This window comes from Zootermopsis nevadensis, unplaced genomic scaffold (genome assembly GCF_977971745.1).
Source record: "Zootermopsis nevadensis isolate Lab colony 2312 unplaced genomic scaffold, Znev_1.0 Znev_ptg000022l, whole genome shotgun sequence".
Lineage (NCBI taxonomy): Eukaryota > Metazoa > Arthropoda > Insecta > Blattodea > Termopsidae > Zootermopsis > Zootermopsis nevadensis.
The window spans coordinates 8,844,646-8,861,372 of NW_028259154.1; the positions used below are offsets into that span (position 1 = coordinate 8,844,646).

General features: G+C 37.0%; 1 protein-coding gene across 8 annotated transcripts in view; it reads left to right on the forward strand.

Moving 5' to 3' along the window:
* Positions 1 to 16,727, forward strand: part of usp (retinoid X receptor ultraspiracle) — a 97,785-nt gene that overhangs the window by 76,770 nt on the left and 4,288 nt on the right. For 3 of the 8 annotated variants that reach the window (XM_022068923.2, XM_022068922.2, XM_022068925.2), the window contains exons 4-8: positions 3,273 to 3,438; positions 6,327 to 6,452; positions 12,126 to 12,266; positions 13,287 to 13,410; positions 15,118 to 15,342. In XM_022068923.2, coding sequence (XP_021924615.1) covers positions 3,273 to 3,438; positions 6,327 to 6,452; positions 12,126 to 12,266; positions 13,287 to 13,410; positions 15,118 to 15,342 — 782 coding nt within the window. The remainder of the gene's footprint in view (positions 1 to 3,272; positions 3,439 to 6,326; positions 6,453 to 12,125; positions 12,267 to 13,286; positions 13,411 to 15,117; positions 15,343 to 16,727) is intronic. The other 5 variants (XM_087354100.1, XM_087354102.1, XM_087354103.1 and 2 more) reach the window with 5 other exon arrangements.

The window sequence follows — 16,727 nt, forward strand, 5'->3', positions numbered from 1 at the left end:
GACCAAAAAATTCTTTGCAGAGTCACTTGGCAGGTACTAAAATGTGTTCATGCTTGTCTTCAAGAAGGTGGTGAACTTTGCCTGTTTCATAAAAATTAAGTAATGTGTCCAAGAGACAACAATAACAAATCAAAACAATATTCATGAGGAAATTAGGAGGAGACTAAGTTCTGGAAATGCTTGCTACTTTTCAGTTCAAAATATTTGTTCTTGCTGTATGATTTATAAGAACCTAAAAATTGAAATATAAAAACCAATAATTTTACCTGTTAACTCTTTATGTGTCCTAATTAACCGGAATTCACTGTATTGAACAGATTTTTGTCAATACTGACCAAAAAATTCTTTGCAGAGTCACTTGGCAGGTACTAAAATGTGTTCATGCTTGTCTTCAAGAAGGTGGTGAACTTTGCCTGTTTCATAAAAATTAAGTAATGTGTCCAAGAGACAACAATAACAAATCAAAACAATATTCATGAGGAAATTAGGAGGAGACTAAGTTCTGGAAATGCTTGCTACTTTTCAGTTCAAAATATTTTTTCTTGCTGTATGATTTATAAGAACCTAAAAATTAAAATATAAAAACCAATAATTTTACCTGTTGTTTTGTATGAGTGCGAAACATGTTCTGTCGCTCTGAGGGAGGAACACAGTTTGCAGGTGTTTGAGAATAGGTTGTTGAGGAGGATATGTGGGCCTAGGAGAGAAGATGAGGGGCATGGAGAAAACTGCATAATGATGAACTTAAGAATTGTACTCCTCTCCCAATATTGTCAGGGTGATTAAGTCGAGAAGAATGAGATGGGTGGGGCATGTGTCATGCATGGATAGGACAAGAAGTGTGCATCAAGTGTTGGTCAGGAAGGCTGAAGGGAAGAGAACTCTGGGGAGACCTAGACATAGATGGGAGGATAATATCAAGCAGGATCTGTGTGATAGGACTTGAAGGAGATTGGATTTTGTTGGCCCAGGACTGGGTCTGGTGGAGGGCTTTGGTTAATTTGGTGATGAACCTTCGGGTTCTGTAAGCCATCTAGTTATTTAGTTAGTGTACAAGAGAAATAAATACAAAAACAGTGTTAAAAATAAAATTGTTGTCTGATTTTATCTTCGCTTAATATTTAAATTAATTACATGCAATAGAAAACCAACCACTAAGCATCACGCATATCAGATGTCAACAGACTTGGCAGAACAGTTAATTAAATTAGTTCTTAGGCACAGAGGGGGTTAAAATTGTACAAGCTATTGTGCTCTTTCATTCTATATTTTTGTCATAAAGATCAGCACAGTTGCAGTCATCTAGAATAAGATTTTTATATCAAGTTAAAAATATATTCTGTTAGATGTTTTCACTAAAATGTCCACAAACAAAGAGTTAGGTATTGTTTATAATACTGGACTCAGGTGTTTGAAAAGGAAGGTAACTGGATACATCTGGAAAGAATGTAAAAAGATTATTTCCTTCTGCAGTGTTTCAGTGTCATTCAAGGGGACTAGATTTGGTATATGAGGGACAGTTCGTAAGTTTTCAAGGTGTGTATGAGTGTGTGTGTGTGTGTGTGTGTGCGCACATGCTCACGTACATACAAACACATTCACACACACATGAGAATGTGTGTGTGCATGTGAATGTGTATATGTCTGTCTGTCTGTCTCCCTTCAAATCATTCACAGAATCTTCAATATTATCATTGTACAACTCATACTATTTTGTGCATAATCCACATGACGACTAAGACACTTGTACCATATAATGGATTTTTCTGTTTCTGTCCATGAAAGTTATTGTCTTTTCACTATCTGTCACAGCTCCTCCTGCATTGTTGTCTGTATTGGCCTTGTTAATAAAGTTATCATGCTACACATGAGGGGAAATGGAGTATAACTCGAACTCATTTGTTACCTCAGCACTAGATGGGGTGAGTGATCAGTGTCATGTCCCAGCTGCACTTTATACCCCCAGGGGAAGGATCCCTGATACCCATTGGATAGGAGGCTGGGTGGATCCCAGAGCAAGTCTGGATGCAGGGGCTAGAAGAAAAATAGTTTTTCTCTGCCAAACCCCAGTCATTCAATCTGTAGCCAGACACTGTACTGTCTAAGCTATGCCAGCTCATGTGTTGACCTTGTACGTGCTGTTTTTTCTGTTTCTAACATTGAAGCATCATATGGAAGGTCAAATATTTAACAGTGACAACATGGATAAAGAAGTGTTCCTGAAATTGATATAACAACATTCTTCATTCTGTGAACATGGACTTCAAAAAAAAAAATCTGTGGCATAATTTTCTCAGTGTTATGCAGTGTCATATTATCCATGCTGAAGTTTCATTGACTCACTTGTAATACTTTGTAAACTTACTTTGTGTCTCTTCACATACACATTGGTATACTGTACATTTCCCCGCACATGGATAAATAAAACATTTAGTGCAAACATCTTGATACATGTGTGATGTCTAAAAAGTAAGCACCATTGCTGTCTGTTATGTAAGTGATTGGAAGTAAAAAATATTGTTTCATGGTGGCATGCAAGATCGTGCATCACCAAAGCTGTGTAATGTATCATATATAAAAATAAATAAGATGTGTCTGAAAGTGTGACACTTTTAAATTGTGAAAAGAGGAGTAAAGCAACCAAGTGTGTGTTCTAGGTATGGATCATTTGTTTGTAAGACGAATGGAGTTATTCTTGGCAAGCAAACAGTAAGATGAGTGAGGGTGGAAACCCGCATACAGTGAGGCAGTCTATTTTAGACTTTGAACTCAATTCAAAAATGGAGTCAGACTGTGGTGAGATTGTGTTGGGTTAGATTGGGTTATTTGAGAACAAAGTGCCAAGAAGAATATTTGGATGTAAGAGGGGGGAGGGGTGAAGAAACTTGCACAGTGAAGAATTTCACAATTTGTACTCTTCTATAAACCGTATTAAGATGATTAAATGATGTTGGATGAGACAGGGAACATGAAGAAAATAAGAAATGTATTCACAGTTTTAGCTGGAAAACCTCAAAGAATAAACCGCTAGGAAGACTTAGGCATAAATTCATTTTAGAAGAACAGGATGTTAGAATATGGACTAAATTAATTTGATTAAAAATAGGCTTTTGTGAACACAGCAATGAAACTTTAGGTTTTATAATAATTGGGGAACTTCTTGACAAGTTAAGTTACTTTTAATTTCTCAAGAAAGTCCTTGTATCATGGATTTTGGAACTTGTTGTTTTACACTTATACTTTTCCTAAAATCTCTGTATTTTTTGTTTCAGCTGTGAAGGGTGCAAGGGTTTTTTCAAGAGAACGGTGCGAAAGGACTTGTCATACGCATGCCGGGAAGACAAGAACTGTACAATTGATAAGCGCCAGCGCAACAGATGTCAGTACTGCCGCTACCAAAAGTGCCTTGGTATGGGTATGAAGAGGGAAGCCGTCCAGGTACGTATCATCCACGACCTTGAATGTATGATTATTAGAGTCCTCTGTATGTGTTTGTCAGATATTCACATTGTTGGCAGTAAACTTTGGAATTGCTGAAATTTGCAGTTGAGTGGTTTTGTATTTGGAAGGCCCCGGGTAAAAATTGTTTTCTGAAGGTTGGCTGTCCTGACTGGGTGAAGAAGTTTCAATGTATCTTCTTACCTCCTCTAGGCAAATGTTGATATACCACCTTAAAATAGACCACATTTATTTTCACATTATTTCCTGTTTGTCATTTAGACATTTTGCAATTTAATACTACATAATCTTTGCAGTTGACAAAACCGTTGTTACATAATGCAACAATCAGTCAGCCACATTATGAATTCTTGGCAGTTTACATGTGTACTGGTCATTCTAAATTTACTTTATACCCACTGCTGATCTTTGCAGTTTCATAAGTCATAATATTTTATTTCAAATCAAGTTTGTGAAAGTCTTTTTTTTTTGGTTAAAAAAATTAAAAGCTTCTGCCTCATGATTTCTCTGTTTAAAAGTGGATGCATGCATAGAGTGTGTAGACTTATATGGATAAATGTTATTCATGAATAGACTGCAAAAACATTATATTCCCTTGATATTTAGAAAGGTTTGTCTTTGTTTCTGTGAAGTTCCAGTATGATTCTGTTTACAATTTTGGTTGCTGATTTGTGTACAACTAATAATTGTTTTTGGCAAGAAGACAGGAACAGTTTTTAAGCTCATGTTTCATTCTGTCCTTTCTTTTATATTTCCTTATTTAATTTTCCTACATAATTAGACTAATAGTATATAGAACTCCTTTGGATTTTTTGTAAAATTTTGGAAACAAACATGTATCTTGTGAACTGTACTGAACATTGTGCTCAAGTGGTTAGTGCTCAGGTTTTGTATATAGGAGGTCCTAGGTTCAAATCTTATCCTGGAGATTGGCTATCCTAATTGAAGTTTTTTCCCCTTGGTTCCTCCAGGCAAATGCCAGGAAAGTGCCTTAAATTTGGACACAACTGCTTCCTTCTATATCCTTTCCAGTTCATTATTCATGAACTGTGTTCTCATTTGACAGTATATTGTCTGAGCTACTGATGTGTGTTGTTAAACCACAACTAAATTAACTTACAAAGTGCAAACATGTCTGTGACACATACAGGGGTCTGATGATCATGAAATGCCTTTCTCTCTTGTCTGGTTAAGGTTCTCACAGTTTGCATGATCTGCATGAATACTATTTTCTGTCTCAGCCATGGATTCCAGGGCACACATATGTAGCTGTATTTGAAGGTCATTGTGTTTATATATATTCGACCATACATAATTAAAAATCATATTTGTAGATTGTTAAGTGATGAAGCAGTGATATACTGACTGTATGGCGACCGTATGGATTTAGGTCTATAGCTGGTCAAGAAATTCTGTTGGTGAGATTTCGAATTCTCATGGCCATAAGCACGAAGGTGACTGTTTTCTGGGAAGCTCTGCTGTGTAGTCTGGTAAAAGTTTACTGACATTTCAGAAGTTCACTGTCTCCACCATCAGGATTATGAGTCATACTGATGATGGAGGCAGTAAGCTCTTCTGAAACATTGACAGGCTTCTACCAGACTACATGGTGCAACATTCCAGAAGACTGTCATCTCAAGAAATTCTGTTGTTACGGAACCTGTAAATTTATCACTGCAAGCACAAAAGCCAATTATTGGAATGTCATGAGCCACCTCAGTGTAATTCACATCTTCATAATCTGTTTTCATAAGCTCCATTTTGATATTACTGCCCTTTTACAGTTGGGTCCCCAAAGAGGTCTCTTCTTTGATGTTATCACACCAGTACTTTTATTCATTTCTTCATGCATGCTATTTGTGCCACCCATCTCATTGTTATTTATTTAATCTCCCTAACAGGGTTATGTAAAGGGCATGAATAATGGAACTACTACATTTTCCCAGTACTTTCTTACTCCATCTTTGTTGGGTTTGAATATCTTTCTGAGTACTTCAGAAGGGGTACCTCTTGCTATTCAGGCACTCTAGTCTTGTGTGGTTATGACTCTTCCATTCATGTCTTTGTTTGTTGATCCATTCTTCTTCACACTGAATACCACATTATTGTCTTGTCCTGACATCTCATATGGCCAATTCTTACTTTCTGTACACTTTAGAAACTTGTTTCTGAAACTTGTAGTGTTCTTGAAATATTTGCTCTTGTTTCTGCTTCATGTGCTGATAGCACTTCATTTTGTTTATTTATGTAAGGATTTATTTTTCCATATTATATCATTTAGGCTTCCAGATATGTGTGATGCCTTGTCTTGAAGAAAGACAGTTTGATTTGTGTATGGAGACATCCATAGCATGTGGCATGTGCACTGAATAACTTACAGAACTCAACCCCCTTTTCTCCCTTAAGAATGAGTTAAAACTAAGTGTGCATTTTGTTAATAATGGCACTGTGTTATAGTGGTTTCATTTTTTTTTTAAGAACCTGGCTGTTTTCATCTTCAAGGTGGAGTGATTAGGTAATAGTTCTGTGTTGATGTTTATAGATACTGGCTCAACAACAGTGGGGAATTTTCACACACTGTCAAGCAAAGTGTGGAATTCCCTCTGCCTTGTGGCTTGGAACTACAAATATTGGCACAAGTTTGTTGTTTGGTCACTTTTCTTGAAGATAGAGGAAACCATGTTCTCTGAAATATTAGAAAACCAGGCAATTTGAACATGGTGTCATCAGCCACAAATGAAAAGAAGATTAGAAACATTATTTTATAATTATTGAGTTTGTTTCTGTTACTGACTAGTGAAGCCCCCCAAACAAAATTTCTGGGTGTGCTACAGTTTATGGATTACAGTTGTGTTGTTTGATTAAAGAGCCATCATAAGAGACATTGTGGAGATATTAGATCAGGAGTCCTATGTAGGCACCGTGAAGACAGACTGCATGAAGATGAGGACCTCTCAAGACTTGCTTCAGGACTCACAGTTCATCTAGATAAGGCAAGGGCTGCAGGGGATACCAACAGCTGGGCCTGGATGACCTTACCTTTTTTCCTGCCAGTGTACCAGTTGAGCTGATGAGGCAGGTTCTACTAGGCCTGTCTCATTCTAATTTGCCTGATGCTTAGTGGCTGGTTTTCCATCTCATGAAATTCATGTGTGTATTAAGAGCCATGCAAGATATTTTACTTTCAACACTTCATGTTTCTTATCTTGGGACACAGAGGTCTCTTGTTGTTAGTGTTATTTAATTATTATAAAACAGCTCACCAAATTCCTGTAGCACTAGGTTACAATAGCTATTGTTGTCCTGATTTAACCTGTCAACTCCATTTATAGGTATTTTTTATACAAAGGAGAAATTAAGTTATATTTTGGAATAATCATATGTCATGTGTTTCAGACCCTGCATCCCTTGACCTAATTTGGTGAAATTATTAATGAGAGGTTCTTATTAATTATAGTATGAATCTGAGTGTTATTGACCAAAGTTACTGTACTTAACACATTGACTGTTCACATTAGGTTATCGAAACTCTTTACTTCAGAGCATGGTATAATGAAGAAAGTGGAATATTAAAATGCAAGGGATGGAAAAATTCTTGCAATTTCAAACTCCACCAGTTGGTTAGGGAAGCAGCTGCAGAGAAGTTAAAGTTGTGACTAAATTAAGTTCTTCTGTTGTTAAGAACATTATTGATGATCATATGTGAATATCTGGAATCTTTACTTCCCTCCCTACAGCCTCTCAGTTTGTTATAATTTTATATCATGTTTTTTACATGTTTACCCCCTCCCATGCAATTTATATTCAATTTTTATAGATTAGATAGTTGTGGATTATATACTTCTTTGTTAGCATTCTGATCTCATAGCTCTGGGCAGTCAAGTAGCAGGCTTTGTGAAAATCAGTGATTTGGTTCAAAAGTACAGTAAAACCTCTCTAACTTGGACACTTGTGGTTCCACGATAATGTGTCCAACTTACAGAGGTGTCCAGGATAGAGGGAAAGGGGAAAATCATCCTTTCAAATTGTGGTATAATGACAATGTGGTAATTGTAGAGTATTATGGAGCCCTTCCCAAAAAGAAAATTATTCATATGAAAAATCAAAAGGTAAAATAAATTTTTACAAATTTTATTTTCACTAAATTAAACTTGTATGGTTAAGCTCAAAGGGAAGGGCACCAATACTTTATGTTTGCCGACAATGTAATCTATGTACTTACATAATCTAACTACTGTAGGCTTGCTTGAATTAAGAATTAATGACAATAATAATAATCTTTTGAAACCCACTCTCATGGTTGCACATTACACCCCAGCCTCAATGAAATTTTAAATATTCAGAATGTATTTTTTTAATTGTACTTACGACATTAGCTCAACATATGATGCCACTTATTTCTTGTATAAAAGTCTGTCACAAGACACCGCTTTTTCGCTTCTATCTTGGAACTTGCCCATCCTCTTTCTAATTTTCGCCGCAATACAAATAAAGTTTCTACCATTCCTGGTTGATTATGAGCGAAAGCATACTGTTCTAATTCTTCTATGCATAGCAAAGCCCTCTGATGTGTAGATGGTTCTTCTTACACAGATAACTCTTCTTCTTCTGAAGATTCTTTACACACATCGTCACTTGAAGTCATCACGTTGTCTAGCACATTATCGATTGTTCCAACGACATCGTCGTGAACCTCTAGAATGTTGTCGAACGTTGAAAGAGCTTGGACATCAGGAATTTGGTTGCAATACTCCTCAAGAAGACAGTTTATTTCTTCATGCAAATTGTCTTCTTCCGTCCCTTCCCCTTCCCCTTCATCCTCAACAGAATCTGCCATAAATCCTGCATGTCAGAAACACTTTGCAATGGTTTGAGGAGAAACTTCTGCCCAGGCACCATGAATCCACCGAATGGAATCTAAGACTGTAACGCTTCGTGCAAATTCAGTCATGTCTTTGCACTTATCTGCAACATTGATTAGTGAATGCATTAGTTGCTTCCTGTAGAGCAGTTTCACAGATTGAATAATGCCCTTATCTAGTGGCTGAACTTCGCTGGTCAGATTTGGCGGCAGAAATTCTATACTGACATTTGAAAGATTTTAATTGACATGGCTTGTAGCGTTGTCGACAAACAATAATATCTTCCGATTAGCCCGCTTTATTTTAAGGTTGACCTCCTTCAACCACTAAGAAACAATTTTAGATGTCATCCAAGCCTTCGTGTTGTAACACCAAATTACGGGAAGGCCGTCCAATTTCACGTTGTTCATTTTGAAAGCTCTAGGACGTGCAGCATTTCCAATAACTAATGGTTTTAATTTCTCTCCTTGCGAATTGCAGCATAGCAAAACTGTAATCTGCTCCTTAGATTTCTTCCCTCCTTTACATGTCTCTCTCATTTCTATTAAGGATCACGGAAGTTGACAGTAGAATACTCCACTTTCATCCACGTTGAAAATGTCCTCTTTTGCGTATCCCAACAAAAGGCTTGGAAGTTTGCGTTTCCAATCTTCAGCAGCTTGAAGATCAGCAGAAGCTGATTCGCCAGAAAGGACGTGCAAACCTATGTTGTTTCATTTACGGAAACAATCCAACCACCCATTGCTAGCCGAGAAATCTTCGATGTGGAGTCTAGTTGCCATTTCTCTAGCCTTCTCCTGTAAAAGTGTGCCACTAATGGGAATGTTCTTTGCACGACAACACTGGAAAAACTATAACACTTTTTCATTTAGTTCATCATGAGGTGTTTTTCATAGTCTTTTTCTGTCTGCACTACAATTCTTTTCCCACGCATCGGTAATAGCGGCTCTGTTGCTGTTGCTGTTGATGTTGGAAACAGTACATTTTGAGATGCCGTATTTCTCTGCCAGCTTCGTGCAACATTCTCCTATCTTCAGAAGATCCAAAACTTCTTTCTTCTTTTCCAAAGTTAATTCCACCGATTTTTTCTTCCCCATCGCAAAAAGAAAAATCCAATTTCTGTTAACACTGTTTAACTCAGTTGCAAGCACAGTACTGACAAAGTTAAAACTGTACCAGCAATACTTACTGTAGTCCAGTGAAGGTTTCAACAAAAGAATAACTATACACTTTCACTGCATTCCAATGATGTGTTCAATGTCTCACACCCTCAACCATAAGCTAATCCTCGGGTAGAAGGCATTCATCAGTCAGAAATTGAAAACAAAGATATATATGTAACTGTAAACGTTTTCCATAAAAGCATTGAAGCTAAGTGCAAACATGCACCTGTCCAACTTACAACAAAAGGGGTGACCAAGTTCCAGGATAGAGGGGTGTCCCAGATATAGGGTATTGTGGATATGTAAAATTATAGGATATTTGCCAGTTCCAATTAAAAAATGTCCAATATAGAGGGTTGTCCAGGATATAGAAGTGTTTTACTGTAATTTGTGGGAGACAGACAACATAGAACCACATGTACGAGGTGTGTTAAAAAAACCGAACTTTTGCTATAAAGACTTTATTGCTAATTTTACAACATTTTAAGCTCTGTGCCCTTTAAAATAGTCCCCTCTACTGGTGATACACCGTTCCCAACGTTTCTTCCATTGTTGGAATGCTTCCTGGAACGCACTTTCTGTGATGGCACACAGTTCTCTTATCGCATTTTCCTGAATATCCTCTATGGTTTGGAAACGACATCCTTTCAAAGTGCTTTTAAGTTTGGGAAACAGGAAAAAGTCTGCTGGGGCTAAGTCTGGAGAATAGAGTGGATGGGGCACAACAGTTGTCTGATGCTTTGCCAGATAACTGTGGATGAGGAGCGACCCGTGAGCCGGCGCATTGTGGTGCAACATCCAAGTCTGGTTTTCCCACAATTCAGGCTTCTTCCTGCGCACAGCATTCCTCAAACACGCTAAAACTTCCTGGTAGAACTGTTTGTTTACCATCTGACCACATGGTACAAATTCATGATGGACAATGCCTTTCCAATCAAAAAACACAACCAACATCACCTTGATATTTGACTGACTCATCCGTGCTTTTTTGGTCGAGGAGACCCTTTCCCCACCCACTACAACAATTGCATCTTGGTTTCAACATCATAGCCATAAACCCATGTCTCATCTCCTGTTATGATGTTCTTAAGAAAGTTTTCATTACCTTTTGCATTGGCAAGCAGTTCCTGACTGATTTCAATACGGTTCTCTTTCTGAGCGTCAGTCAACAAACGCGGCACGAATTTCACACTGACGCGACACATCTGAAGTTTTTCAGTCAAAATTTTATGGCAAAATCCTATGCTGATGCTCACTTCGTCAGCAACTTCTCGGATAGTTCAACGACGATTTCCACGAATCACAGCACGAACTCTGACGACATGGTTGTCGTCTGTTGATGTGGAAGGTCGTCCAAGCCTGGGATCTTCACCGACCGACGTTTTGCCCTCTTTAAAACGTTTAAACCACTCATAACACTGCGTTCGGCTCATACAGTCCTCCCCGTATGCTTGGTTAAGCAATTGAAATGTCTCTGTAAAACTTTTACTAAGTTTGCAGCAAAATTTCACACACACGAGCTGTTCTTCAAGCCCTTTAATTGTCACTTTGTCACTAATCCGACGAACAGCTTTTGCATGTGCTCAGTTCAGCGGATGTAGCTCGACGACTAATGTTCATAGCGGAACGTGGCAAATGGCAGTTTGTCGTCAAAACCTGCCGCTAGGTTAGCTCAGTAGCCGCAGCACGCACTCTGTCCCGGTTGGCACGCTATTTACAAAGTTTGGTCTGTTTTTAAACACACCTCGTAATAAGATGCTAACATTAGCCTTTCTTCCTTATAGTATGTTGCAAGCCCTTAGTGGTCAATATGGTTTAAAAGATTCATTTTATTTATATAATTTAATTGGAAGTTTATTAAAGGTTCATATGTTTATGTTCATTCATATGTTTTAGAAGGATTCTGTTTAATATTTTGTGGAAGAATCATGTATCTCTTTTACTCTGGTCCCAGCATGTTTTGTATTTAAAGTGGGCATTATTATTTGTAGCTATTTATGTCTTTAATTAAATGATTTCTTGGTATAAATGTATTTAAATTTACATCAGGTCATTGGATAAAATATTTTTAGAAGTAACAAATGCTTTAAGAAATCTATAGGAATTTTGTGGAACATACTGTTATGAAACAAAGTGTTGTTGGTTCAAACTGTTAATAATTGTAAGTTGTTAAACCTGGTCTCAAAAGCTGTTATCAAGGGCCCCTGTTGAGTGAAAATTTTGGTACTGTGTTTTCACCTGAAATATTAAAATGCCTTACTTCAAGTAATATTTCTTCCTGCTTGTGAGACAGTCAGAAAATGTTTAGTAAATTAGGTGTAAACAGGATAATATTAAAGTTTGTCATTGAGAAATAAGTTGTGAAAATGGGAACTGGGTTGAACTGGCTTAGGTTTGGGTACATTACCATTTTATTTTTGCAAACATGATACTGATTCCTTGAAATTCCATAACGGAATATCTTGACCAGCCAAGTAATTGTTAATTGTTCAGAAAGACTGTGTAGCGTGGAGTTAGTGTTTACTTCATAATCAGATTTTACCTTTCAGAAATGTTATTAATGTACCTGAGAACTATGAGAAAACTAAGTAGACACAGTTCAGAAAACTGTTTCTAAATGTAATTGGTGTTGTTCTTGCAGGAGGAGCGTCAGCGTACCAAGGAGCGTGATCAAAATGAGGTGGAATCTACCAGCAGTCTGCATACAGATATGCCTGTTGAGCGTATACTGGAGGCAGAGAAGAGAGTTGAGTGCAAGACTGAAAATCAGGTTGAGTTCGAGGTGAAGTCACCTGACATATTGTGTATCACTTGGGCAGATGAGTGCTGTAAATATTTATTGGGGCATAAAGTTGGGAACTACATATTTATGAAGAGTTTATATTGGAGACCAGTGAACTTTATTGTTATATTCTGATATTTATCTCCAAGATGGTTTTTTTTGGATGCATGATTGTAGCAGGCTTATGCTAATTTAAATTTGGAAGTAGGACTGAGTAGACTGATTGGGATTTTTTTAAATTTGTTAGTATGATTTTGGAATAATAAGTGTGAAATTTGAATTTGGAAGTTTGATTGACAGATACTGTGTTTATAATTTGAAAATGTGATTGTGCAATAGTGACTGTAATTTTATAATTAAGAAATGTGCATGGAGGAGCCTGGCTGTGATTTTTTAATTAGAGGTGTGACTAAAGAAGAATGTGATATTTAAACACAACTACTCAGAAACCAGTGAACAGATTTCATTAAGTTTTATTATATGAAGCTTTTGTAAAATTTGTTGACACATTTCAATTTTAGTTACAGTGCAAACAGTAATAAACACTACATGGAAACCTACATCTGCCTGTGATTGCATATCGAATGTAACTCGCACATAACTCACTAAATGATTATCAAGCAAAAATAATTATCATCACAATAATTGTATTGTACAGTGAAATACACAGTTTTTGCACATTTTCAGTAAGATTTTTGGTTTTAAGATCATTAAATATAAGCTATTTCTGTGCTGTTCTCATACAACTTTAGAACCAGTGGATTAATTTTGGTCAAATTGTATATTGGAGTCTTTGCTCATTCTCCCTACCTGTTATCTGCTCTTCATAAGAAAACATCAAATGATGGTATTCATAGCATGAATTAAAAACATGGAGACAGTAACAGAATGAACATGCCAGAATGATTGCACTATGTATGCATTAACTTTTAAATGAATGTATGACATGAGGAAATAATTGCAGTTTATAAATTTTAAAGTGTAACAGGAGGTTGATTGTAATTTTTGTTGTGTTTTCAGTCGGCAGTGACCAACATTTGCCAAGCAACCAATAAACAGTTGTTTCAACTTGTTGAGTGGGCCAAGCACATCCCTCACTTTACGAAATTGCCTCTTGGAGATCAGGTGCTTCTCCTGCGAGCAGGTAACAAGAGACTCGGAACTTGCTCTCAGAATTAAGAATAGTTCTCTGTAGTTACTTGCGTAATTGTTATGATATTCAACGGTGATTGGTAGTTAAAACTGATTCAGGTATGTAAATCTAAGCCCATAATGTTCACTATGATAATATGTCAAATAAGGTAAAATTACCGAATGAAATTTTGTTTGATGAGGTGAGATGTACAACACCAATTGTATGTGATGTTCAGTGTACAGAACATTATAACAAAATGTCCAATGGACATGTGTCAAGTAAAACTTAATGCTGAATTGAATATAATCACAAAATTTCATTGTGAAATCAATTGTCTTCATTTTCACGTATTCAAATTGTACAATACTGTCCAAATATTCCTACAATTTAATAGTTATTTCTTATCCTGATATTTGTAGGGGGTCACAGTGACCGCGCGGTCTGAGGCGTGGGCCTTGTTCCGCTTGGTCACTGGGGCCGTGGGTTCGAATCCCACTCAAGCCATGGATGTTTGTCCACATTTTTCAATGTTGTGCTGTCCTGTGTGTAGGTAGAGGCCTTGTGACAGGCTTATCCCTCATCCAGAGAGTCCTATATATGTCTATAGATCAAAACCAATAAAAAAAGTTGACACCCACAATGCTCAGGCACTTGAAGAATGGGTCGACCCAGTATCCAGTAATATTTGTATAGTGATATAGTTTGTATTTTTTGCTTACTGGCTGATTTGTTATCATCTTGCTATTCAGTTTTTGCTTGCTCTAAAAATTTTCAATTGTGATCAGTAGAATTACCATGCATTAAGCATAGATGTCTCTTGTTATTCAGATAGGCCTAAACTACAAACCATTGGTGCTTTACTATCACTGCATTACTGACACTGCAGTTTTGTTTTAAAAATTTGAAGATCATATCACCTGTTGCTGACAGTTTCTTTGTACATGAAATGCATTAATGCTCTTTGATTTGAGTTACCCCTTATATAATTTTCCACTTAAACATGGGAGGATAATATTAAAATGGATATTAAGTGAGTAGGGTGGGACAGTGTTTTCTGGATTCATGTGGCTCAGAATAGGGATTGGTGGTGGGCAGGCTCTTGTGAACGCAGTAATGAACCTTCATGTTTATAAAAAATGGTGAATTTCTTGATTGGCTGAGCATTTATCAGCTTCTCAAGGACTCTGCTGGAGTTGATTAAATGTTCATGAGTTGGGGTAGGTGAATCAATATATGACTGGTTATGGGCTTGATGGCTGAGATATAAAGAATGTCTATTCAGTATTCACTTGATCTGTTTTAATATGAATTATTACAGTATGAAAGTTTATCCATTTAAGGTTGTAATTTTTAAACCTCCTTTCTGCTCATTAGGTGGTTCCAGCATCAAAATGAATCTCTGCCTTTAATAGCTTGTGAGTTTTCTGAATTTTACTGGGTGTCCAGATTCAAACCAGGATGCTACTGAGTGTTGCTTTATGTTTTGTTATTTTTCATATTCTTATCTGGTGTTTATCAGGATCAGTGACTTATATCAAGAGTCAGCTCTGTTGTAAATATAAAAAAAAAGTTTACCTTTATTTAACATCCATATCCATTGTACTCTAGAGAAGCATTAGATGAGTTCACTATGATGTAACAGTAGTAGGAAGAAAAACAAAAAAATCATTATTTCCAAAGTTCCAATTATTTGAAATTTGTCACAATTACTTACAGGTTGGAATGAGCTGCTGATAGCTGCTTTTTCTCATCGCTCTATGGAAGTTAAGGATGGAATTGTCTTGGCAACAGGTCTCACAGTTCACCGTAACTCAGCACATCAGGCTGGTGTTGGTACAATCTTCGACCGTGTGCTCACAGAACTTGTTGCTAAGATGCGAGAAATGAAAATGGACAAGACAGAACTTGGGTGCTTGCGCTCTGTTATATTGTTTAATCCAGGTACCTTATTTGCTTAGTTGTCATTTATTACATACTTTGTAGACTGCCAGTGTAAACTAGTCTCATGCCAAATTTGATCACTTCTTTAGACATTCCAGTATCAGTCCTCTCCTCACTGTCGTGTTTCTCCAGAATTGCCTTCTTTTTAAAGATACAGTAGGGCACCGCTTATACGGCAGGTTAGGGACCAGACCCCCGCCGTAAAGCGAAAATCGCCGTAAAGCGGATCTTTGCCTTTTTTCACTTGCAAATGCATATCATGTTTACACTATCATACAGTAAGTGCACAATAGCGCTAGGCCTAAGAAAACGATATGAAAGTAAAATTAATATCAGTAGTACACACATTGTGGCTCGTTTGATCTTCAATCCACACAACTAAAAGTTTTTCCATGTCAGCAATAAGGCTATCTCTCTTTCTTATGACTTTAGAGTTCATTCGTGTGGCACTTTTAATTTCATTTAACACTTTCTCCTTAGCGTTCACGATGGTACTAACAGTTTGGCGAGCTAGAATTAGCTTACGTCCTATCTCGGCCATAGACATGCCTTGTCCACGAAGTTTAATCATCTCTAACTTGGCATTTAAAGTAAGAGGCTTACGACTCCTCTTTTTATCGCTACTACCCTTAGACGTCTTTGTAATTACACTGTAGTAACACAAAAATATTATATAAATATACAGTTTGTAATAACTTTGAAAAATTGCCAGAAATACGGAGACGCGGAGCGCACAAAAACTGTAAACAGGCTGAATCAGCGACGATAAAATGGCGCCGGATGCACTTCTCTGACTCAGCTGTTGAGCGCCGTATTAGCGAATCGCCGTAAAGCGGAGCGCCGAAAAGCGGGGCCCTACTGTACTATCTTTTTCAACTCTTTCATTCCCTTTTTCATCTCCTACTCCCTCCCTTCCTGGTGGCATAAGTTTGTAGTCAGCATAAAATATGTACTTGTTTTATGAATATTATGAGGGTTACAGAAATTTAAATTTATTAACTGCTGATATTTTTTTACTTATCACCTGTCTTGTTACTGAATGTCGAGATTGAGAGGTTAGCAAGTCTGGCTTCATATTCATTGGGTTACAGGTTCAGTTCTCACCCTTTGGATCATCTGTCTTGACCGATTATTTAGTGAATTCATCATATGTAAGGATGTACCTTAAAAAGAGAGTGACAGTTTTTATTTTCATCCATCACTCATCCTGCATTTGCTGCTTTATGACCTACATAGTTAAGAATGTATTGATACATAAACTGGGAAACAAATTTAAAGGTTTTCTTTTTTAAGATTCTGTGTTGACTTGTCTTCTTTTATATAACAATACCTCTTTATAGTGTCAAATAGAAAAATGATTGTGAATGATAATCTCTGTCAGGACA